This window comes from Dermochelys coriacea, chromosome 10, assembly GCF_009764565.3.
Source record: "Dermochelys coriacea isolate rDerCor1 chromosome 10, rDerCor1.pri.v4, whole genome shotgun sequence".
Lineage (NCBI taxonomy): Eukaryota > Metazoa > Chordata > Testudines > Dermochelyidae > Dermochelys > Dermochelys coriacea.
In genome coordinates, this window is record NC_050077.1 from 17,933,077 (window position 1) to 17,959,358 (window position 26,282).

The 26,282-nt window shown below is 39.7% G+C and overlaps 2 protein-coding genes across 4 annotated transcripts; one reads left to right on the plus strand and one right to left on the minus strand.

Moving 5' to 3' along the window:
* Positions 1–3,071: 3,071 nt before the first annotated feature.
* On the minus strand, positions 3,072–15,486 carry LOC119862281. Of its 2 annotated transcripts, XM_043494055.1 has the most exons (7): positions 15,356–15,486; positions 13,895–13,985; positions 11,582–11,739; positions 9,431–9,531; positions 6,995–7,299; positions 4,071–4,922; positions 3,072–3,935 (listed from the first exon to the last, which is right to left on the minus strand). In XM_043494055.1, the coding sequence occupies exons 1-6, from the start codon at positions 15,451–15,453 to the stop codon at positions 4,857–4,859; spliced, it is 819 nt and encodes a 272-aa protein (XP_043349990.1). In that variant the 5' UTR covers positions 15,454–15,486; the 3' UTR covers positions 3,072–3,935; positions 4,071–4,856. The 2 variants fall into 2 exon arrangements, with proteins under 2 accessions (XP_043349990.1, XP_038274640.2); XM_038418712.2 differs by lacking the exons at positions 3,072–3,935; positions 4,071–4,922; positions 15,356–15,486 and adding an exon at positions 15,224–15,333 and having other exon boundaries at positions 6,994–8,392.
* On the plus strand, positions 15,447–25,582 carry COQ7 (coenzyme Q7, hydroxylase). Of its 2 annotated transcripts, none has more exons than XM_038420851.2 (6): positions 15,447–15,573; positions 16,630–16,829; positions 18,479–18,593; positions 18,678–18,817; positions 22,481–22,549; positions 23,335–25,582. In XM_038420851.2, the coding sequence occupies exons 1-6, from the start codon at positions 15,504–15,506 to the stop codon at positions 23,410–23,412; spliced, it is 672 nt and encodes a 223-aa protein (XP_038276779.1). In that variant the 5' UTR covers positions 15,447–15,503; the 3' UTR covers positions 23,413–25,582. The 2 variants fall into 2 exon arrangements, with proteins under 2 accessions (XP_038276779.1, XP_043349989.1); XM_043494054.1 differs by lacking the exon at positions 15,447–15,573 and adding an exon at positions 16,401–16,492.
* The last annotated feature ends 700 nt before the right edge of the window (positions 25,583–26,282 follow it).

The following is a 26,282-nucleotide window of genomic DNA, read 5'->3' on the forward strand; positions in this document are numbered from 1 at the left end:
AACAGTTGACTCTGCAAACTCAACACAGGATATGAGGGTATGTCTGCATTGGAGTTGGAAGTTGTAAATTTCATCTTGAGGAGATGTATCCATGCTAGCTCTGATCAAACTATCTTGCTAAAAACAGCAACGTAGCCCCAGCTGTGGAGGGGCTGAGTATGATCCCATCCGAGACCATCAGTCTTAGTTATGAAATCCCCCCAAACTTCATGTAACAATAGGTTTTGTCCGGATGCAAAGTAAAGTACTAGTTACTTTTATAATCGACAGTGCCACTGTATTTAAAGTTATTTCTTAAGACTCAATTACTAAACCTTTTTTAAAACTTAAGTTCTGTTTTTCTATGATAAAGTAACAGTGAAAATAAGTTGGGTTCACAAAACACTTCTTTAAACTGCTTAGGCTTATATTAAATACTGCCTGTTCTTGTCATAAGGAATTGCTCTTTTTCACCATTTCAGAATTGTACTAATAAGGCTGCAAAACTTAAGCACAGAGCTTACCTGCCAAATCTGCTTTAAATCTAAAGTGAAAAATAAAATCTTTACCAGATTTAAATGTATGTTCACTTTGTGAGAAAATAATCGCATGAGTCAAACCATGTTAAAATGTTACAAAAATTGAATATCACTGTTTCCAAGTCAGTTTCAGCTCTGAAGAAACTAATAGAAGGGCTGATCCTGTACAAAGAAAGGCAATGTGAATTTTACACAGACTTCAGGGCCAGGGCCTAATTGGATCTGGATTATTCTTGTGTTCAATAAATCTCACTTAAGATGTACACTTTTACTAAATGCTTGGCTTTTAATGGTAACAGTTTGAAAATCTGGGTCACATTTAAGGCAACATGATGTTATTGTGCTCACTTCCATTGGGTTGGCTTCCATAGGCATCATTAGCATCTACAGGGAAGTCAGTCTGCACTGCTGAAGCTTCATTGCTATCTAAAGCTAACAGCTTTGACATTTGTTCTAAATGTTTAAAAAAAAAATAATAAAAAAAAATATTTATATTCCACTTGAGAACAAAGTACTGTCTTAGAAGGGAATTAAGAGCATTTGTGTCTTTCTATTTTATCTCTGCTTCATGTGGTTCTAGGAAATATCCAATCTGACTGCTGAACCCCTTTCCCACAGTGGTATAAAAAAGTCTTTCCTTGGAGCTATTTTTATCACTTTAAAAAAATCCAATTGACAGGTAGGAAATATTTTTATTATAAATTACACATATATTGGGCTTTTTAATATACTGATTATCAGAGAGACTGTAAATTTACAGTAATTTACAGGCCAACACAATACTTACTAGTAATATAATTGACAGTCATTTTCTTTCAAAACAAGAAATTACACATTCTTTCAATGGATTTCACAAAAAGTAAAAATGAATAATTGTGACCATAGTCCTGCAAAGACATGCTTAGCTTTACACAGTGTGAGCTGTCCCACTAAAGGCAGTGGAACAATTCAATGCACCAAGTTAAACACACATGTAAGTCTTTGCAAACTCAGGCTCTGTAGGCCTGATCATGCAAGCTCTCTGAATGTGGAACTCCCAGTGAAATCAATGGGGTTCTGTGCATGAAAGCCTCACAGGATCAGACCTAATTATGGTGCCACTTTGATTTTTTTTTTTATACACTTTTACTCCTGGGGGAATTCTGTGTCACTGCGCGGGCGCAGAATTCAGGTCCCTCTGCAGATTTCTTTGCTTCTTAGCAGAAAATGATGGGGAAGCTGCGTGAGTGGTCATGCACCTGTGTGGTTTTTGGTGGGTGTAGTTTGGGGAGGTATTGTCCTCTCAACAGAGGTGAGATGGGGGAGCATGTGGGGTCAAATGCCACTGTTACTCCCCATTTCTGTGAGCGCAGAGATGCCTGGCTGAAAGAGGTTCAGCTCCAGCTGCTGCCTCTGCAGCTGGATGCCACCTCCTGGGTCCTTGTGCTGGTTGTGCTCCCTTTGTGTGTGCTGGGAGCCTTCCTGTTTTCTTTCAGAGTAGCAGCCGTGTTAGTCTGTATTCGCAAAAAGAAAAGGAGTACTTGTGGCACCTTACAGACTAACAAATTTATTAGAGCATAAGCTTTCGTGAGCTACAGCTCACTTCATCGGATGTGAGCTGTAGCTCACGAAAGCTTATGCTCTAATAAATTTGTTAGTCTCTAAGGTGCCACAAGTACTCCTTTTTTTTTTTTTCTTTCCTGTTTTCTGTACAAGGGAGAGTGCCTGTGGGGGGGCGAGGAAGAGGCAATATGGGAGTGAAACGGGAAGGGGACAGTGGAGAGAGAAATGGGGAGGGGATGAGGCAGGGACAGTGGGGATGGGGAGGAGTGGGAGCCTGGCATGCGGCTGGGGCTTCCCTGTTAAGCAGGCTCATCGAATGCCCCATCCCCCCTGCACCACCCCAATGAGCCCCCACACTGGACTCCCACCCCACTGAGCCCCAACCAGCTGCACCTGGATTCCCACCCCACCAAGCCCCACTCCCCCAGCACCTGGATCCCTCCCCACACACTGACCCCCCCATCAAGTTCCAACCACCTTCACCTGGACCCCCCTGCAGAATCCCAGTGCCCCTGCACTCAGAACTGCCCCTGCACTCAGAACTGCCCCACCCCCAAATGAGCCTTTGTGCATCCAGATCCCCTACTGAACTGCCCGCACCCAGGTTACCCCACACAGAACCCTCTCACCCTACACTAAGCCCTTCCACACTTCGATTCTGCCAGGAGGAGCCTGCCCGCCCACACCTGGTACAGAGGGGCAGGGCCCCAGGGTGTTTCTGGGGCAGGCCTGGCCTTTGCACTTTGTCAGGGTTGGGTGCAGCCCCACCGTCAAGTCTGTGTCCCGGGGGGACTGCAGGGTGATCTCCAACCTCTGTGCAGCCAGTGACCTGTTCTCCCCACTGCCATGTGGGAGCCTCCACATTTATTTATTGACAAATAAAATTTTCAGAATTTTAAAATATGCACAGAATTTTTAGTTTTTTGGTGCAAAATTCCCTCAGGTGTAACACTTTGAGCAGGTGTATGTGTCACAAATATTACACTTTTAAAGTAAATACTATTTAGGCCCCCCCAGTCCTGTAAACTGAGCTAAGTGTGCAAACCCTTAAATCTGCACAAAGCCCTAGTGAAGTCAGTGAAGCGCCGCATGTGTACAGAGGTCTGCTCACATGCCTCATCTTGCCTGACTGGGTTTTTAGTTGCACATCATTATAATAGCTTTCTAAACGAGTTGACATGATTTGTAGTTGTCCTAATTTAGCTGGCAATATTTAACTTAATTCAGCAGAAATCAGCATAGCTGTATGTGGTTCACTTTATCTAATTTTAAAAGCATTATCAATTATTCATTACAGCTTAAATTAATGTAGGGCTTGATTCTGTCACAACAGGCACATGGGAGCTCCGTCAAAGTCCCTTGCATGCTGGACCAGCCCTTTGATGAAGTTTTGCAACAAAACAGTCATTAAACATAACTAAGGTTGGTTGTGTGTGACGGTAAAAAGTGAGAAGAATCATAAGTAGTTTACAGAAGGAAAAGTCATGACATGCAGACATGAAAGACATGAAATGCCGGCTCCATTGAAGTTAAAGGCAAAACTTCATTGACTTGAATGGGCCCTGGATATCACCCAATGGGCTAATTAAGAAGTTATAGGAAGTTGAGAAGCCAAATATCCTTTATTTTACAATAATTGTTTTTTTTAATGTAGTAATATTTAATGGTTTAAAGACATTTAAAAATCCCATAGTCCACTACACTAGCCATTAAATGTATGAAGGCTTGCTTGGTAGCAGCTGAATGGAGAGATCAAGAATGTGATTTTTTTTGTGTGAACTCTAAAAGTCATGTTCTTTGTCACGAAAGTGAGAAATATTATGCCTTAACTAGTGCAATCTGTGATGCTTTAAAGCAACAGATACCATTACATACCTAAAAAGAAAAGGAGTACTTGTGGCACCTTAGAGACTAACAAATTTATTAGTCTCTAACGTGCCACAAGTACTCCTTTTCTTTTTGCGAATACAGACTAACACGGCTGCTACTCTGAAACCTGTCATTACATACCTACTAACTCAGAGAATGAAACACCATAATATTTGTATATGGTATCAGTTCTGACTGGGGCATCTTAAGTTTGATTTTAACCATTTTTTATTCTAACAGTTTACTACTGACCTGATAACTTATGTACTAATGTAACGTGGAAAATGATGGAAATATGACTGGTATTGACACTCTTACATGTCATGATCCATATTTGCTGTCCCTTCTTCATCTGTAGAGTTGTAGTATGAAAATCAGTGACATAGATTTAATGCATCATAGCACCGCCTGACAGAGGCTGATGCATAGATATGAGCTGAGCAGACTGAGACTCAGCCCAGACAAGACCAAGATACTGAGGAAATGGCAGAAATTATATATCAGTATCTTTGATTAATGGGGCATGTCTTGGTTTGGTTGGGGAATTTGTTGGATCTTGGGCGATTTCTGGATGGCCTGAATAGCAATTTAGATTATAAATTCCTTGGGGAAGAATAAGTAATACTCCTTCTTATCTTGCACTTGAGAGGGATCCTACATTCACTCTTGTGAATTTGAATCATCCCATTGTTATCCATGATTTCGTTACCATCAGGTGAGACTACTGCAGTGCTATAGAAAGGAAGGCATCATCAAGTCCCCAATATTGAATACTAACTCAAAGATGTGGGTCCCTGAAATGGAAACATAAAGGCCTATCTGGTTCTTTTCAGGCAGAATAAATATCAATACCTGAAATGGAAGGAGTTTGTCTGAGTGAGTCTGTCAGAGGTGTTAATCTTCTGCATTTCCTCTAGAACTCTTTGATCAAGATGGCCTAGGCTGCAGCCAGAGTTTTCCTCCTCCTTTTCGGTCAACACAATTGTTTTCTTCCAAGGGTGAAAAAAATGGGATAATACCTGTTAAAGATTTTCCTCCTTGAAATTTTTGTTTTAAATTAGACTTGATGGGCTGTCATTGCAATTGTTATAATTTCACATTGTCCAGGACAGTTGCATTGTCATCATTTGGGTCCTGTTGTAATAACTGGGCCTAACATTCTACTCTACCTGTGAGCTCAACTGTAAAAACTATGTGAAAGTTCATAAAATGTCACAATAACCTATAATAAATGTTGATGGGAAAAGGTACAACAAGGAGACAGAAAAACTAAATTAGCCTGAACAAAAGGGCCTACTGATATGGTTCAAGGACTGTAAAAGCAAGCTTGGTAAAAACAGAAGATGTGGAACTGGAAATTAATTAACCAGAATTGGTGTGGGAGATAATTAGGCTTAAATTAACATCCTTAAAAAGAGACTTTAACATAACATGGAAGAACGGACAGAAGCTATCGGAGTGAGCTTTACCATATGGCAGCCACCCCAATCATCTCCTGGGACCCCGAACCTTCTTTGTCCTAATCCTGAGAGATAGCCTGACCAGACTGGGCCAGAGAGAGGGACTCAGATACCATCGCTACCTCTGCTGGCTCCAGCTGAATCCCAAACACTACGTAGGATGAAATGGGATTGGATTTTGACAAAAGTAGCTCCAGCTCATCTCAACTAACTTCTTCTCTTTTACGCAAAAGGATAGTTATTACCATCTCTAATACCATCTAAAACTGTGGAAAAAAAGGGGAGGGGGAAGGATCCTTCTAAACCGTTCTCCAGCTAAAGTGAAAGGGAACAAGAAATGCTGTTAAACTGAAAGCCTTATTTAATATTTTACCTTGCATAATGACAGGTTTCAGAGTAGCAGGCGTGTTAGTCTGTATTCGCAAAAAGAAAAGGAGTACTTGTGGCACCTTAGAGACTAACAAATTTATTAGAGCATAAGCTTTCGTGAGCTACAGCTCACTTCATCGGATGCATTTATGAGCTGTAGCTCACGAAAGCTTATGCTCTAATAAATTTGTTAGTCTCTAAGGTGCCACAAGTACTCCTTTTCTTTTTGTTAATATTTTACATTTCAAATGCTTTAACTACTTTTCTTTGCTATATCTTTAATAAAAGGTTGAAAGGATCTTTAACGGTGTGTTTGCCATGGTATAAAGCAGGCTGTATACCAAACCCTGAACCTGTTTAATGTTGAACAGTGATTGAGTTATGTTAACACCTTTTAGCCCATATAGTCCAACTACTTTAATATATCCGTTCATAAGTCCTCTAGATGCACTATGGTGCCAATGGAATATTATTTCACTGAACTATGTCAACAGAAGTGCATGGGACTGTATCAGGTTACTGGTTTATTTGGATAGGAGATACTATTTGCTGAAATTGTATCTGCTATTCAGAGTAAAAGCGAGGCTAAAAAAGCTGCTCTGTGTGAGCATTTCTTTCAATTTTTCTGGGTGGATTTCGTGCTAAAAGCACTAATTAGGGCAGGTGCTGGTCAATCTTTGACACATATATGATTTGCGGATTAAGCTCTAGTCCAGAATGGTGACACCTCTATTATTCCAATCCTAAGCCTTGGAGTAGACTGCCACTCAGGCTGAATTACCATATGTTGCTATTTGAGATTTTCCCTGTCTCTGTGATGCTGTGTGTATAGTAGGAAACCTTGTAGCCAGAATTCACTGCCAGTGGCAGCAACAGTGAAAGCTGTTATGCGGATAGGACTCCGCAGTTTTTACTGCTGTGTCATCTGAGCCTAGGGTGTACTGATGGTGAATTAAGGCTATAGAGTTTGCAAGTGTAGACAGGCTGTAGAAACTAGTGTGAGAAACACTTTTTCTGAATCCCTCACTAGTTTAAGTATTTTCATAGGTGTTAAAAGCTGTTTTTACATCCAGACTGTTAATTTTACATGTCACATTTGGTCTAATATGATTTAAGCAGCCAATTTACAACTTTTTTTTAAAAAGGGGGGTTTCAAATGGAAAGAAACTGCTGCCTACTTAAAAAAGCACTTAAGAGTTTTGTTACATTAATAACATAATTTCACCAAGCTCTTACCATCTGTTCATGCACATCAGATAATGATCTAAGACTCAGGCTGTCAGATACAGATGATACACTGAACTCCTCTGACTGTTCATTTTCTAATGCACCTAGAATACTTGTTACTGTCACAGATGAATCTGAGAAACTGTCTTGTTCTTCATCAGATGTTTCAGATATAAAGTTACATTGTTGTTCTGCACAGGTGCAACAACACTGAGCCTTCTGTGGGATATGTGCCATTTGCCAATCACATGGGTCTGTTAAAATAATGTCCCTTGTATGTACATTACTGACAGCATCCTGAACCTTCTTGTCTCCTGTGGATTCATTAAGGATGAAAAGCTGGTTAGATAACTGTTGTATATTTTTGAAACTGCTGTCCAGATCTTTAGGCTCAGATGCAGTTGAAGTAGGTGATGCATCTTGCTCCATTTCCAGGAAAACTTGATGTAAAAAGGAAGGTGCTCCAAGTGTAACCCTAGAAAGATGTTCTTCATTTTCATTCTCTGGAAGATGTGTCACAGTTCCTAAAGATTTACTTTCTGAAGCAATGGTTTGAATTCCATATTCACTTGTTATGTTACAACTATTCAAGTTTACACATTTACATTTCTGTTCAATATTTCTGGAAAACTGCAATGAACCTTGGAAACAGACCTTATGGGATTTGTTTTTTTTTCCTATAGCTAATTCACACAAATCTTTCTTCTTTTTTTGGTGCTGGTTACTTTGAGTTCTCTGATGAAGGCTGTTACACGTGTTATTTTGGCGTGGTGAACGCCACCTTTAAGAGCCACAAAAGAAGCTGTTTGTTTTCCCATGTTTTCATTTATGATTGGGGTTTGTGCATTTGTGGAAATAGCATGAATTATTTTCTCATTTAATTCCCTGTTTCCTTCACTATTTCTTCTTTCTTTTTGATGTAGTGGCATATTCCTGGAGTTCTCTATTGGCCTTCTCTGTGAAAGCTTGCTAGACTTACTACCTCTGCTGCCTAAATGCTTTCTACTAGGCACTTGGGGTGACTTTTGTCTTTTGAATTCAGATGACTTATAGAGCCACCTAGAGATGCATCTATTTTTCTGAGAGTGAGCAAAACTCGTAAAGCCTGATACATGGCCAGTACTGGGCTCTGTATCTTGCTCTTCAGTGATGTCTGAATGCCTGCATAAGGCAGAGGACTCTCCTTCATTAAGCATATTTTTTTAGAAGCTTTACTTCTGTCAGTTCGTTGTGCATATGGAGATATGGTACTTAAGTACAATGAATTTAAAACAGTTGCTCTTATAGAAGTTTTAGAAAGTACACTCTTATGTTTAGATGAGTTACTGGAAATGTTAGATGATCTCTCAACTCTGACCAGTCCATTTACATTTCTAATGTTTTTTTCTTTCTTGCCTTTGTTCATATCTAAAGTAGACATCATATTTTTAATGATTAATTTAATATTTATTTAACAAAAAAATCCCTCATCCCATGGCACTTTACTATTATTTTAAAACACAACAATAAAATGGATCAAACAAATATAGTCTACTAAAAGTGAATGGAAAAGTCAAGAGGGAAAAGAACAAGTTGCAAAGTAGATAATTAGAAGTCATGACAAGAAAGGACAAAGTGTTTGTCAGAGAGAAATCAAGACGAGAATGAACTTTCAGAAAAGATTTGAAGAAAATCTGATGTAAAAGAATGAATCAGAAGAGGGAGCAGTACAAAGGAGCAGAGCACATATTAGGAAGTAAAAGAGCAGGAAAAGAATCTCTTGCAATATGTACTTCGGATAATATGATGTCAGACGAAGGTGTGTGTGTGTGTGTGTGTGTGTGAGAGAGAGAGAAGTTTGGCAATAAAGTTTATATCTATACACCAGCTGGGATGGCACTTCCCTATATGGGTAGTGAGACACACACTAGCTCTGGTTGAGCTAGCACCCTAACAATAGCAGTGTGGCCACAGCGACACAGGTTGGGGCTAGCTACCTGAATACATACCCAGGGGGTTGTGCAGGATTGTACTCCAGTAACTAGCCCAAGTTGCTGCCCATGCCACCATGGCCACATTGCTGTTTTGTAGCACACTAGCTCAAGCACATTCCCAGCTGCTCTGTAGATACACCCCAAAATAAAAAATAAGTTCATTTCCTCTCCTGCTTATCTGAGATGGATTCTGCACCTCCAATGTTATTGTTTTAACACTAAAGGTATAAAAAGAACACCTGGAAAATATAACTTAATCATTTGCAAACTTGCAATTGTGTTTAGAAACAATTTCAGTACCTTCTAAGACCAACTGCTACAATAATTTAGCCCTGCTAACAATCCAGGAATCAGCCATGCATTTTCAAATGCCTTACTTGATTATTCTTTAAGAGATTTTTCATTGCAGGCAACATCTGTTTTCTAAGACATGGTGAAAAGGACTGAAAAGTATATTAAGAATGTAACTTACTTTTCCCATAATCGTTCCTTGAATCTTCTTGGATAAAGTCAGCATTTGATTCTTCTAATTTGTTCGTTTCCCACGTACTTTTAAAACAGAATACATCAATACTATGAGAAGTATAAAATAACTGTTTCAAAACACAATCAAGACGACTTGTCATACTTAATGAGATTTATAGACTTGTTCATTATTTTTCCTGTCTTTTCTAATGTACCTATTCTCTGTATCAGATTGTCTCTCCTCATACAGTACTGTACACTGACTTTCAATGAATGACTTACAGAAAAGTACATCTTTTACTGCTTTACATGATAGCTATAACAAACAGCATAACAAAAATAAGCAATTTGGCATGTTAATTATTTCTCAATCTCTGGAAAGGAACAATAGCTCGCTTAACTTCAGAAAGGCAAGTCTGGTTCTTTGCTTTCCATTAAGAAAAACTTTTTTTCCTAAAATCAAAAGTTTATTTAATTGTAAGGATTTTGTTTTTATGCACTCAAACTGGACTGACTTCGGTTTCTATATATAACTAGGAATTACAATAGGATGAAAAGCAGTGATTGATGAATTGATCAGGCCAGACTGAGCATCTCTCTGCCACTCCCAAAGAGAAAAGAGAGTGAATTCTAATATACGACTCGGGTTAGACGCCACACATCACATACATTTGCATACAAATACGATTTTGCCAAATTATTTGGGGGCTGAGAGTATTTCAGTAAATGGGCTTTGGACAGTGAGAGACTCTTTACATCATGGGAAAGGTCCTTTTTAATTTTTCCCCAGATAATCAGGGTTTTGATAAACTAGGTTTGTCTGTACTATGGTAGTAAATGTCCTTCTGATTCACTGAATAATTTAATAATCCCAGTGATTTCTGTATATCTCAACTACTGTATAAACATATCCACTCATACAGCATATGAAATCACAGCAGGATGCACAGCTTTGTCCCATGTATGGATAGGACCTATATTAAGTATAACTTGTTCAATATCAATTATTTACTGTTACACAGCCTGCTTCTTCTCTCTTTATCCCAGGGTGAAACAGGCCTAATTTCAAGGAAGTCAGTGGATTTACATTAGTTCACAATTGGTCAAAATGAAAGGAGAATCAAACCAGCAATGCCATTTTTAAAAGAAATGGCAATAGGCAGACATTTTACTTCTAAAATACTAAGCTATGTGAAATATATGGCCTACAGAACTTGAGCAAGCTCTTTTAAAATACCTGTTGGTGTCTAATCCCATGTCATATTTTTTTAAGATGACATGCCCCAGCACAATAAAACCTAAAAAACTTTTCACGTAACAGTCAAAGCCACAACTACATCCACAGTAAACAGTTCGTCATAACCCTGTTTCTGGTGCCAGGGTTCATCCATTTTGTCTGCATGACTTGCTGTAAATTAAAGTGCACCACTGTGTTGTATGCAATCACAAGGATTTGATCAATATGTGGTAACTGCTTCAGGGCGTGATTTGTTTTCAAATTATTTTGGTATTTGTGCTCTGAAGTTAGAATGTCAGACGATCTTTTAGAAAGAGGAAAGATCTGTTTTGCTTTTGTTTAGGGTCAGACACTGAGCATTCAATTAATAAAAGCTTCTCTGAAACACAAGATGTGCTAATGTAGAAGTTACCTAGTTTCAAAAGGGAGACAGTGGGGACTATATAAAGATTCTCTCTTACATACATTTCATATAAAAAATTTGGGCCTCTAAAACTTTCAATAAGCAACCAGTCCTCCACATTACATTTTGACATATTCTACCATGCTTGGAAAGACTTATGATTTTGAGAAGTCTCTCTCCGTAATGCTGCCTTTCTACAGCTGGCCTCTTTATTATTTATAGGATATCTTGTGGATTAAATACTCCAAATATATTTCCTCTTATTGTTTTGCTAAAATTTGGGTGGGACAAACGTCAACAAGTCTGATAACATAAATGGGGTAATTTAACAGAAAAAGTTCAGCTAACTTTAAACATTAGAAATCGATAAAGAAATCCTACTCTGGCATCTGATCCTCTAACTGTGAAAGTGCTGTAAATGTTTAAAATAGCGTAAAAAGGTACAGAGTATAAAATTATAGGCTATCATAATTTCACTCAGCTGTGTTGCTGAAAATCTCTCTGAACTTTTCTCACACCTCTTAGCTTCATATTCATGGGGATCTGGAGAGATCACAAGAGGAGGTGTATGCTGTTTGCAGTAATGGTCCAATCTTTGAATATTTTTAGCTTCTTTCCTCTTCTGGGGTGAGGCACAGTCTGGCTTCTTTATTTCCTCCAAAGAGATTTCACAAGTCTAAGAAGAAGATAAGTGTAATTATAGTAATAGAAATCTTTACAAATTGAGTTTGCTACAGGTAAGCTATTAGTAAATAAACAATTCTCCATTAAATTTTGTAGTCAGCACGAGCAATAATAGTATGAACCACTTTTCCTCTTCCAAGGCTTACATGTTATCTATTTAATCCTCACATATTCTTGTGAGACAGAGCAGCATTATTCTCACTTTCACAAGGGGGAACTTGTAGAGGTAGAGAGAGAGTATGTCTTGCTTAATGTCTTAGCAGGAATCTGTGTCACAGCCAGGATTAGAATTGAGGTAATCCTGGCTCCCAGGCATGTGCTCAGGCCCGCACACTAACATTCCAGGCTTGATTCTCCTTTAAAGTGGGTGCAGGTAATTTACACTCATTTACATTTTCAGGCCACTTTACACTGTCAGATTACAGCAAAGTGTCACAGATACAGAGTTTAAGGCCAGAAGGGACCACCAGATCATCTAGTCTGATCTCCTGTATATCACAGACCACCACCACCATCCACACACTTAAACTCAACAACTCAAATTAAACCAATGTAATACAGCCCATAGGAGACTAGGCTATTAGGGGAATAAGGATAACCCAGGGAATTAATGGAGCAAATAATCAGTCAATTTACAAACAACTAGAAGAGAATAAAGGTGATAAATAACAGTCAACATGTTTTTGTTTGTCAAGAACAAATTATGTCAAACAAATGTAATACTTTTTTTAAACAGGGTAACAAACTGTGTAGATGGGGGAAAGTGGTAGATGTATATCTGGACTTTAGTAAGGCTTTTGATACTGTCTCACATTATCTTCTTGTAAACAAATTATGGATACACAGCATAGAAGGAGCTACTGTAAGGTAGGTGCATAACTGGTTGGAAAACCATCCCCAGAGAGTAGTTATCAGTGATTCACAGTCAGGCTGGAAGGAAATATTGCGTGGGGTCCTGCAAGGATCAGTTCTAGGCCAGTTCTGTTCAATATCTTCATCAATGATTTAAATAATGGCATAGAGAGTACACTTATAAAGTTTGCAGACACTACCAAGCTGGGAGTGGTTGCAAGTGCTTTGGAGGATAGGATTAAAATTCAAAATGATCTGGACAAACTGGAGAAATGGTCTGTAGTAAACAGGATGAAATTCAATAAGGACAAATGCACAGTACTCCACTAAGGAAGGAACAATCAATTCCATACAAAATGGAAATGACTGCCTAGGAAGGAGTAGTGTGGAAAGGGATCTGGGAGTCATAGTGGATCACAAGCTAAATGTGAATCAACAGTGTAACACTTGCAAAAAAAGTGAACATCATTCTGGGATGATGTGTTGTAAGCAAGACACAAGAAGTAATTCTTCTGCTCTACTCCGCACTGATAAAGCCTCAACTGGAGTATTGTGTCCAATTCTGGGAGCCGCATTTCAGGAAAGATGTGGACAAATTAGAGAAAGTCCAGAGGACAGCAACAAAAATGATGGAAAGATCTAGAAAACATGACCTATGAGGGAAGACTGAAAAAATTGGGCTTTTTTAGTCTGCAGAAGAAAAGACTAAGGGGGATAGGATCATAGTTTTCAAGTATATAAAAGATTGTGACAAGGAGGAGGGAGAAAAATTATTCTCCTTAAACTTAGGACAAGAAGCAATGGGTTTAAATTGTAGCAAGGAAGGTTTAGGTTGGACATTAGGAAAAATTTCCTGAATGTCAAGGTAGTTAAGCATCCGATGAAGCGAGCTGTAGCTCACGAAAGGTTATGCTCAAATAAATTTGTTAGTCTCTAAAGTGCCACAAGTACTCCTTTTCTTTTTGTAAATACAGACTAACACGGCTGCTACTCTGAAACCTACATCTTCTAGTAACCTTAATGGTCCTCAATTTAGTTTCCTTTCAATCAGATTTAAAAGGAAGAGACATTTTTTCAGCATTTCTTGGGCTTCATTAGTTCATGCAATCCTGATCCTGCACTGACATTCACTCAGGCAGACCCATGTGTCTGCACAGAGCACCACTGATGTTATCTTGCATCTTGTGTTGACTTCAGTGGGAGTCTGCATGGGCTCAGGGATCCATCAAGGTGCAGTGCAGGATTGGAGCCTATTTGCCCTTTTGAAAACAATATGCGTTTAAGTAAATACTTACCATATAGAAACTGGAACTTTCAGCCTCATTCCTGCTAGCTCCAGATAAATCAAAACTATCTTCTTTTCTTTGCACATCAATGTAATATTTTCTAGACAAAACATACTTTCCAGTTTCAGTGAAAGAAAAATAGAAAGTGGGATGGGCAAACATTCTGGAGTTTGGGATTTTGTGAATCTCTTGCCTATTTCTTAGAGTTGTAATTCTAGTTCATGTTATCCAACTATTTCAACTCTAATTTAAGTCCATCTTCCCTCCCCTATCCCCAAGGGCTATTCCATTTTAAAACAAAAATCTAGTTTTCTAGCAAAAAAAAGTCTGTGCTATTTATTAGAGACAAAAGCACTCACTTCCTTAAGGTGTTCCTCAGCACTAGACAAAAAAGTTAGGCTTGCATGAACAGGAGGTCCTGTATATAGTATATACAGAGAGGCTGTGTTAGTAGTAGTATTGGATTCTTACACTCTGTTCCCCTTTTCAACTGATCCCTAAGCAAAATGTTAACCCAGTAACATTTTACTTTGAGCTGAACTATCGAACAATACTAGAGACAATTTGCCCTATTTCTAACACTAATCCTTAGCCATTTACTCCCCTCATCTCTGTTTACCCCTCTCCTAGACACCATTCACCATCTGTCTTCTTCTACCAGGCACTAACCACCCATTCCCACTCACTTGTCCCCCTTGTATTCCTGCACAACACCTGTGTGCACTTCCCTTATGTACTCATATAGCTACACATCCCTCATGTACTCCATGTTCATCACAATCCCCATACGTATACAATGTTCATCCAAATACACAGCCTCAGATACCTCATATCCATATACCGCCCATGCATCAACTGTAATGATGCATCGCCCCATTCCTGAGTAACCATGGTCCCAGTGCCTCCGATGCAACCATCATACTCAGATGCCAGAAATCCAATCCCCATGTATCCCTGGGGAACCCCATATCCACTCATCGCTCTATCGTATGCACCACCTATTCCAACGCACTCACCATGCTCCCTCCATGTACCCCCCAAACCCATGCAATCTCCAGTTCCCAGGTCCCTCCCTACCCCATATATCACACCTTATCCATGCACCCCCCAAACCCATGCTCCCTCCATGTGCCCCCCCCCGCGTCCTCATGCAATATCCATGCAGGGCGTAACCCGCAATCCATTATTCCCAGTCCCACCCTATATACATGTCCCCACCCCACGCCATACCCAGGCTCTCTCCTGCACCCCACAACCCCATGGAGCCCCGTTCCCGTGCACCGCTCACGAACGCACCCGCCACTCTGCTCCCCACATGCAAGCGCCCCTCCCTCTTACAGTCTTTGAGACACGAAGCGGACGAGGCCCCTGGTGGAGACCCGCTCCGCCATACCCCCGCAGCAGGCAGCACGGTCCCGCACTCTGGTTGCCATGGCAGCCACAGGGACGCTCGCCTTTGACTGACAGTACCTCTCTCCAATGGGCAGGGGCCCATAGGGGCCGAGAAGCCAATCGGAGCAGGACAGAGGCGGGAAGACTGTGCGCCAACTTGAGTGAGCCTTCTGCATACGTCATCGCTCCGCGCCGCGGCGAGGACTTTCCAGGCCGGGTCAGGGCAATGGAGGCAACCGCGGCTCCGGCCGTGAGGGGGTTGCGCGCGGGCTGCTGTCGTCTCCGCTCCGGGGCAGGTACGGGGCGGCTTTGCGCTGGGGTCACAGCTTCCCCCTCTCATGGCAACAGTGGGGTACCCCCCTCCCTGGGGTACCCCATTCCCCCGTCACGTTCCGGGGTCACTGCCCCCAGACTTCCCCTTCCCTGGGGTACCCCCTTTCCCCATACCCCGTCACCTTCCGGGTCATTCATTACCCTGCCACCTTCTGGAGTCATGCCCCCTCCCATTCCTGGGTTCACCCCTTCCTCCCATATGTTATTGCCGTCTGGGGTCACTCCCCCATCCTCTTCCTGGGGTCACCAAATTAATAGGCAGCAGATTTAAAACAAACAAAAGGAAGTATTTTTTCACACAATGCACAGTCAACCTGTGGAACTCCTTGCCAGAGGATGTTGTGAACGACAAGACTATAAAAGGTTTAAAAAAAGAACTGGAGGTCCATCCCATGGCTATTAGCTGGGATGGGCAGGGATGGTGTCCCTAGCCTCTGATTGCCAGAAGCTGGGAATGAGTGACAGGGAATGAATCGCTTGATAGTTACTTGTTCAGTTCATTCCCTCTTGGACACCTGGCATTGGCCACTGTTGGGAGACAGGATACTGGGCTAGATGGAGCTGTGGTTTGACCCAGTGTGGCTGTCCTTCTGGGGTCACCCCTTCCAGTCATACTCTATCCCTTGCAGGTTTACAACTATCTCCACCCTCTCTTATCGCCACCCTGGAGTCACCTCCCACCAGCCCATCCCCTTCCAGGGTCATTTATCACCCCTATGCTTCATCCCCACTCCTGGGGTCATCTGAGCTCCTTTGAGGCTAATCCCCCATATCCCACTTTCACCCTAAGGTCACCTGTCATCTGTTCCCCTTCTCCCCATTTTCCATTCCTGACTCAGAATCCCTCCCCCGCATCACGCTGGAGTCATGTATCACAAAGCGGTAAGTAAATAGGTACAATATTGAGTAAATGGTGTGTGCACTCTGCGTTAAGTGTATGGATATTTCATTAAGACTTGCCTCACTTTCAGTGGTGGTAGAGAATTATAGCTCACATCAGTTGTATCTCTGTTTGACAGGTTCTGAAAGAAAATGGAGTTTGCAGTCAAAACAGACTTCTTTCAGATTTTGTAGTACTGGAATGACCTTGGACAACATCAACAAGCCAGCCATAGATCGCATAATCAGGGTGGATCATGCAGGGGAATATGGGGCAAATCGTATTTATGCTGGGCAAATGGCTGTGCTAGGTAGAACTACAGTAGGACCAGTCATTCAGGTTAGTATGTGTGGATCTAACTTCATCTTATCTTTATGCTTCTTATGTACTCAAAGTCATATTTTTTAGCTGAAGTACAATAAAATATATCATAAGGCTATAATTTAAAGTTTGCAATGTTTACTTTAAAACAACTGGTCTTAAAAACAACTGGTCTTACAAAAGCTCTTCCTATGGTAAAGTATAAGTATGACACATAACATCATAGTAATCGGATTGGCTGATGAGTAGAGAGCCCTACCAAATTCATGGTCCATTTTGGTCAATTTCATGATCATAGGATTTTTAAAATAATAAATTTCATGGTTTCAGCTATTTAAATCTGAAATTTCATGGTGGTGTAATTGTAGTTGCAAATGACCCAAAAAGGAATTGCAGGGGGGCGGTCACAAGGTTATTGTATGAGTGGGTTGCAGTATTGCTACCCTTAGGTGGTGCTGCCTTCAGAGCTGGGCAGCTGGAGAGCAGCAGCTGCTGGCTGGGGTCCCAGCTCTGAAGGCGGAGCCGCTGCTAGCAGCAGCACAGAAGTAAGGATGGCATGGTATGGTATTGCCACCCTTACTTCTGTGCTGTGGCCTGCAGATCTGGGCCCTCAGTTAACAGCCACCACTTTCCAGTCGCCCAGATCTGATATGGTATTATCATCCTTACTTCTGCACTGCTGCTGGCAGGGCGCTGCCTTCAGAGCTGGGCACCCGGGCAACAGCCGCCAGTCTCCAGCTGCCCAGCTCTGAAGGCAGCGCAGAAGTAAGGGTGGCGATACCACAATCCCTGTAAAATAAACTTGCAGCCCCACTTAAATTCCCTTTTGGGTCAGGACTCCCAATTTGAGAAACGCTGGTCTCCCCTGTGAAATCTGTATAGTATAGGGTAAAAGCACACAAAAGATCACGGGAGGGGACCAGAATTCACAGTCTGTGACGTGTTTTTCACGGCCATGAATTTGGTAGGGCACAACTGATGAGTTAATCATAGACATGCAGTTGTGGCAGTGGTTTGACAAAAGCTTCATCGTTATGTTTTAGGTGTCAAGAATCTTGTAAAATAAAACTCATTTTATATGAAATAAAAGGAATAGGGAAAGCTGTGAAAAAACTGTTCATACCTAATAGTAAAGTGTTAACAAATATGCATGCATCCGATGAAGTGGGTATTCACCCATGAAAGCTTATGCTCCAATATGTCTGATAGTCTATAAGGTGCTACAAGACTCTTTGCCGCTTTTACAGATCCAGACTAACACGGCTACCCCCTGATACTTAACAAATATGACCAATAGACTTCCTCTAAATGCGTCAACTTTCATTCTTGCTTCTTCTCTTGTCATCATTTCCTAATTTTTCAGTCCTCATAGAGTTTTCTATGTTAGACAGGACCTGAATTTCTAATGTAAAAGCAAGCAAGAGGGGAAAAAAGACACACAACCCCTCCCCTCCTGCACACCTTTCAGGCCCTGTTTATGTATCACAGAGAAAAAAACAGTCACAAGCCAATTTAATCTATTTCGTAGATCAACTTTAAAAATCAAATTAAAATTAGCATGAGCTGAAGTTAACATCCATTGATTTTTTTTCTCTAGTTAATGCCTTATTTATAGTTAATGCCTTATTTTCTATTATGTTTTTTCTGTTATTTTATTTCTGTTGCAGCAAATGTGGGATCAAGAAAAGGACCATCTGAAAAAGTTTAATGAGTTAATGGTCACTTTTAGAGTTCGACCTACTATTTTATTGCCTTTTTGGAATGTTGCAGGGTTTGCTTTAGGTGAGTGCATGGTCTTATTGACGTTGTTATTAATAATGTAGGTTTGGGATGTGGTGTTTGAATTAATTTGTTTGATAATTACAGGTGCTGGAACTGCTTTACTTGGAAAAGAAGGTGCAATGGCTTGCACTGTGGCAGTGGAAGACAGCATATCAAAGCATTATAACAACCAGATCAGAACACTAATGGAGGAGGATCCAGAAAAATACAAAGAATTATTGCAGGTATGTGAATGTGGTTTAAAGGTATTTAACATATTCTCTGAACAGTATATTGAGACAATATTTTTCAAATGACATAAATATGGCATTTGGATTTGCAGCAGATTAATTTCTTACTGCTAGTTAAGAAAACTAAAGGCAGTGAAATGCTCAAAATGAAAAGTGTTACGTTTAAATTAGCTGTTGGATTTTCTTTTTGATGTACATTAAATGTAAATATCTGAGATCACAGCTACAGAGCCCAGTTCTCGTAATTGTAATCTGTGTTTTTGTTGGGGACAGAAGAGGCAGCCTATGGTGCCCAAACATTTTAATTTAATGGGAGGGACTAGAGAAAAAGAAAATGAACTAATTGTAAGAATGTACCATGTGGCATACTTTGGTTATACTGGGTAGGACAGTATCATTGCAACTTCAGATACCCTGCAGACTTGGAGAGCGGCTGATCTCTCACCTTCACTTAGACTAGGAAAGTGGTTCCTAATTCCTTAAAACTTAACATATTTGGGCCACAATCCTGCATTGAGCGCCAAATGGGCAGACTGCTGTGCCTGTGCATAGCTCTGTTGACTTCAATAAGGGGTCTCCCTGTGAAGGGCTTTTTATAAGGTCAGGGCCTAAGAACTCAGCTGTAGCAACCCATTGACCACTACTGCCTAGTCAGTTATACTTGGGCTGACCTGTGGTGGAGGATGGACTGCTCCAGATCCAAGTCTTGTAGTCCCAAACCTGGGATTTGAAGTAGCCCAAACTCTGTTGCTGAGTAGCATCTGCATGACTGAGTGAGAGCTGAGCTATGAGCACAAAGGTACCAGGTTCAAAAAGGCTGGTCTGCGTACCAGTCAAAATACAAGACAAAGCAGCTACTGAATGCATCGAGCAGGATAGAGGGAGTATCAAGAACTCAAATTGTCCAGCAGAGTAAAATGTTCTAACTTTTGATGTCTGGAGACCCTGAGCACGTCTTTAGCAAAAGTGTATTTTTCTTTTTTTCATTTATACAAATATAAAAAGAGGAGCCTACGCAAAGCCCTATGTGAGGAAAACGGTCATGTATGATAGAAAAATCTCACGCCATTAGTTCACATGTTTTGCTTGAAGGTATTTGGTTTAATAATGCTGCAATTGGTACTTCACAAAGGAGAAAATTTTGCGTTTTATACTCGGCTCATAGCTTGAATCCTAGTTTTTTCTCTTCTAGGCTCTGATCCTGCAAGTTGTTCCGTACAGGAGGACACTTGAATCCACTGGAGCCTCATGGACTTGCAGTTGTCTTCCCTCATGGAACAATTTGCAGGATTGGGGCCTTACTGTATAAATGTAATAATCTTGGAATGGCTGTTGTCATGTTAATTGGGCTTGTCATTATTATAGGTTTTCTTTTAAAAAACCTGAAAAAGAGAAATATTAGTTTGATAATTACCACTTCAGTTTTCTAGAGAGATTTTTCAGAATATCAGAATAACCTGGGATTCAGGAAGTGCTCTAAATATGATAGGAAAATGTTCCAGCCTGATTTCTAAGATGAGACCAAGTGTATAATTGGTGTAGTATCTGATAACACTTCCTCAGGGGCCTTAACCTACCATTGTTTGCAATGGGATGGACTCTATGGTCTGTCTCTTTCCATGTCATTAACTACTATGATCCTGGTTATAACCAGCATATTTATGATAGGGTTATGACATTTGGATAGGACACTCATGAATATTGCTTGAGACTCTAATGGTCCAGGAGGAGAATACACACAATTTTCTATTAGGGCTGTCAAATGCTTAAAAAAATTTAATTGCAATTAATCGCACGATTAAAAAATAGAATACCATTTATTTAAATATTCGTGGGTGTTTTCTACATTTTCAAATATTTCTATTTCAATTATAACACAGAATACAAAGTGTTGAGTGCTCACTTCATATTTTTGATTACAAATATTTGCACTGTAAAAAACCAAAAGAAATAGTATTTTTCAATTCACCTAATACAAGTACTGTAATACAATCTCTTTATCATGAAAATTGAACTTATAAATGTAGAATTATGTACAAAAAATTACTGCATTCAAAAATAAAAATGTCAAACTTTAGACTAGAGCCTATAAGTCCATTCAGTCATACTTCTTATTCAGCCAATCGCTCAGACAAAGAAGTTTGTTTACATTTGCAGGAGATAATGCTGCCCGCTTCTTGTTTACAATGTCAGCTGAAAATGAGAACAGGCTGTTGCAGCCAGCATTGCAAGATATTTGTGTGCCAGATGCGCTAAAGATTCATATGTCCCTTCATGCTTCAACCACCATTCCAGAGAACATGTGTCCGTGCTGATGACGGGTTTTGCTCGACAACAATCCAAAGCAGTGTGGCCTCACACACATTCATTTTCATCATCTGAGTCAGATGCCACCAGCAGAAGGTTGATTTTCTTTTTTGGTGGTTCAGGTTCTTGTAGTTTCCGCATCGAAGTGTTGCTCTTTTAAGACTTTTGAAAACATGCTCCACACCTCATCCCTCTCAGATTTTGGAAGGCACATCAGCTTCTTAAACCTTGGGTCGAGTGCTGTAGCTGTCTTTAGAAATCTCACGTTGGTACCTTCTTTGCCTTTTGTCAAATCTGCAGTGAAAGTGTTCTTAAAATGAACAACGTGCTGGGTCATCATCCGAGACTGCTATAACATGAAATATATGGCAGAATTCAGGTAAAACAGAACAGGGGATATACAATTCTCCCCCAAGGCATTCAGTCACAAATTTAATTAATGCGTTATTTTTTTAACCAGCATTATCAACATGGAAGCATGTCTTCTGGAATGGTGGCCGAAGCATGAAGGGGCATATGAATGTTTAGCATATCTGGCACTTAAATACCTTGCAATGCCAGCTACAAAAGTGCCATGCAAATGCCTGTTCTCACTTTCTGGTGACATTGTAAATAAGAGGGCAGCATTATTGCCTGAAATTGTAAACAAACTTGTTTGTCTTAGCGATTGGCTGCACAAGAAGTACAGCTTCGTGGACTTGTAGTCTCTGAAGTTTTACATTGTTTTGTTTCCGAGTGCAGTTATGTAACAAAAAAAAAACTACATTTGTAAGTTGCAATCTTTGTCGTGAAAGTGCACTACAGTACTTGTATGAGGTGAACTGAAAAATACTATTTATTTTGTTATTTTTATAGTGCAAATATTTATAATAAAAATAATAGACACTGATTTAAATTATTACACAGAATACAATATATATGGAAATGTAGAAACATCCAAAATATTTAATAAATTTCAGTTGGTATTCTATTGTTTAGCAGTGCTATTAAAACTGCGATTAATCGCGATTAATTTTTTTAATCGCGGTTAATTTTTTTGAGTTCATCGTGTGAGTTAACTGCAGTTAATCGACAGGCCTGTTTTCTATATAGTTCCAAAAACATAGCATGAGTTTCTTTATTTCAGAAGCTGTTTCCTCATATACCATAGCTATGGGTTCTTCTAATTGGAAATTGTGGGAAGGGGATTTTTCAAAAGCATTCAGTTTCCTGCAGGTCTTGACCTCGGGTGTATTGTCCCTCAAGTGGTGATGTGGCCAGAAGTATGTAGTTTATGTACAGTTTCATCATCTTGATGATTCATGTATAGGTGAAAACTGTTACTAATCTGCTACCGTTTCTTTTAAAAAGATAATAAAGAAGTTCCGGGATGATGAGCTGGAGCACCATGATGCAGGGCTTGACCACGGTGCAGAATTGGTAGGCATAGAGCATTAATTCATTGCTGTTGATCATTGCTATGCATCCAGTTGTGATAGTCTCTCCTTCTCTTTGTGCAAATGAAAGTATAGAGTGTGGGTGGAAAATAACAGTACAATAATATTTCTTTAGTCTTTCTCAGGAAGCAGGTATAAGATAACACTGAAGGCATCTTCATCAGAATCTGAAATGATGCTGAATTTTTTTCTAGCAGCAGAGTAGCATCCCGTTATACTGCTGTTAAAACTAGTTCTTTGTTCCTAGCTAAAGTATTGCACTCAACTCTGCTTTTGTTTTTTCAAATCGTAGCCTAATTTGAGTTTTCTTAAAAGATCAGATTAATAAGTGAGCCTTTTGTCAGATAGAATAATCAATCCCTTTCAGTCTTGGGAATCCAGATATCACCCTGATATACCAAACACAATTGATTTCGGATGAAACAAATTCTTCCTTCTCATAATGCTTCATGAGCTCTGTGTAGTCCCTCTACTGTTTTCCCACCTCTGTGTGGGGGACCTGAAAGAGTCCTGTTATGTGGAGGGCAGGGGCATATTTTTCTCACTTACAATATGTTTTAGTGCACGGTATCGCCCTTTAATTTAAAAAAAAAAAAGGCTATTTGTCCTTTTCTGTGAAAGCAATATTGTTTCTCTAATGTAGATGAAAACAAATCTTTATATATTTAATATTTTTAAAAAAATTAATGCATGCCTTGTTACCACAAATCTATTTTTTTTAATTAAGACTTCATCCAATGCCTAATTTTTATCTTTCTTTTTTTATAGGCACCAGCTTATTCGCTTTTGAAGACTGCTATACAAATTGGATGTAAAGCTGCAATATTTTTATCAGAGCGAATTTAGCGCTCTGTTTTTCAATAATATAAAAGATTATGGTATTAAATTAAGACTTAACCAGCGCACTTGTGACATGAAACTAATAGATACTTTTTACAGTAACTGACTTTTTCCCCCCCTTCTTTTTATAAAGGATCTGATTCTGCCAGTCTTACTTATGCTAAGTAGTATCTTGCTCAATAGGTATTTTCAATCGAAATTATTGGGGCTACCTGTGGAGTAATATACTTACAATGTGAGTATGGATGGTAGAATTGGGTCCTTATTGACTAAATCTAAAATGAAATTAAAAGGCTGTTTTTCAACGAAAAAAATCTGCTGGTTTTGCAAGTATTCACAAGGTGGCAGTAAAGCATGTGTCTATGTTATAGTACATACATTTAGTATTAGTCTTCTTTACTTGTACAGACTTTTAAAAATGAGCTAATCCTTCCATTTAATTTAAGATGATACATTTAGCACAGATTATTTTCTGAGTTTTATTTTCAGGGGAAGTAAATAAAGTTCTGGTAAGAATATTTCCCTCATATGTCTCAAATAAAGGTCTGTTATTACAGGGCTCTATTTCATTGATATGACTTTCAACTTTGTATTCTCCTTGGGCCTAATTCTGAAGTTATTTAGTCAAAAATTCCCTTTGTCCTGAATGTGTACAGAAAAAGTGGGCCCTATATACTTGATTTAAAGCAGAAGGAGACAGATACTAGCTGCAATTAGTAACAGTGTTTCTTTTCATGAGTTTTAGCTCTTCCTATCCCATTTCTTCTTGGAGAGAGACATACCAGCTTTCACAGTGCAAGGGAATAAGGTTCCCCAAACCTCTTAAAAGCACCCTAGCATGAGAGCAATTGAAGTAAACTAGACAAAATTCTGACTGCATCTTTCACAAGAAGTGCATACTGTCAATGCCTGGTGATGACAGAGAAATACAGACCGCTCCGTGCAATAATGCTCTTGGTATATCTTAAACTGGAGGGATCACTACCAGTTCATTCAACAGAAGTACAGATTTTACAAAACTCCTTTCTAGAGCCCTGGGATGTAGACAGTTAATGGCTTCAAGCGGCCAAAGAGTAGGATTCGGATGTGAATTTCCAGATGAGACTGGTACAGCTTGTTTAGTAGGGAACTATTCATACAGTACAGGAGATCTTGGGTCATGTGGTGTCCACTGTTCCTTCTGCCTAAAGCACCTCTTGCCCATTCTTCCATTGTCACTGCCTTCTAGGGAAGATGTAATCAAAACGAAAACTTTAAAGGGAATTCGGCACTGTTTTTTCACACACAAATATTCCTTTTTAACATTTTATAGTTTAATAATGAGTCAGGCCAATTTAATGCTACTTATGGTAGAGACTAAACCACTTGCACTTCAATGCAAAATTTTCACAGTGACCTCTGCAGTGTTTAAGCAAAATCACTTCCGGAATGTATGCCAGTTAGATGTGCTGACCTATTGATATAAAATCATTTGAGGTCACTGTTAAATTTGTGTTAAAGTGCAAGTTTGAAGCTGGGATACGTATTGATTTTGGTTGTCTGTTGGAGATGAGCTTTCACTTCTATCAACAGTGTTGTATGAAGATGGAAAAGAATTTAAAAGTCTTTCCTCTTAAATCATGGAAACAAAAAGTTAAGGTTTTGGGTGGAGGGAGTGTGTCCTGTTCTTGTTTGCTAATCTAGTTTTCATCCTTTCTGTTGAATGGAGAGCATTTAGCTTGTTTGCCAGATTAGAAATAGAATCCTTTTGTTGTTCAAGATTAAAAGTTGTAGCATATCAAGTACTGTTTCTTACAGACAAACCGAACAGTGGTGGAGAAATTATTGAAAAGCTGGCTCACAAGTGGGGGGGTAGCCTTTTTTTTTTTTTTTTTTTTTTTTTGCAAAGGTGGGAATCAGAAGGTGAGAAACAGAGGATCTCAGAGGTACTGCTCATGCCACTATTATTAAAGCGTTGTTAGCACTACCAGTATAAAACCTCTTTTACAGGGGGGTTATAAGTCATCTGTAAAAATTCATTCCTAGCTAAAACTTAGTATTTAAGGTTTCTGAAAAAGGATGATTTCCCTGCCCCCTTTCCCCACCTTAAATTTGGTCAAAAAAAGTAGATCTTCAATAGAAACTTTTTGTATGCTCCCTATCACTAGTCACAATGGCTTTTTATATAAACAGCAACTTCAAAACCATCTAATTGGACAGGCATTGGGATAAATTCTGTTCTCAGTTACACCAGTGTACATCTGGAAAAACTCCATTGACTTCTAATGAGTTGAAGTGGACATCACTGAAGTCATTTACATTGTTTAAACAAAGTATAATATGGTCCACGGTCCTTAGTCTCTTCACTCGCCTACTGGACTCACTCAACCCATTGGCTTTAACTCACCTAAATCACTGAGTTCACGGGGAGTGGGAGTAAAAGGAAGTAAACTGTTCCAGCAGACTTCCTGGATGAACCCCAGGAAGCTGTGACTAGCACAGATGTGACTTACATTAGTATTGAGCTAATGGTGTTCTCTGCCCTGGTTAATGCATTGATTTGATGTAAATGTTTGCCTAGCATGGAATCTAGATCTCCTGGTTCCATTCTCTATCCACTGGCCTATTCTGCCTCCCTTTTACTTCATGTGCTCATCTGTTCAATAGGAGAGGATTTTTTTAAACACTTGCTCATTGGCAGACCTTTTGGATCTGTAAAGCAGCATGGGGCAATGAGTGTTCTTGACATGTTCCATATTGTACCCTGTACATGCCACATACATTCTGCAGAAATATTGCACACATCATCTACTTGGTTTTCTTAAGTTTCTTAGCTAAGGGCTTACCTATACTTGGAAATTGACTGAAATAACTGTTGTGGAATCATTATTTCGGTG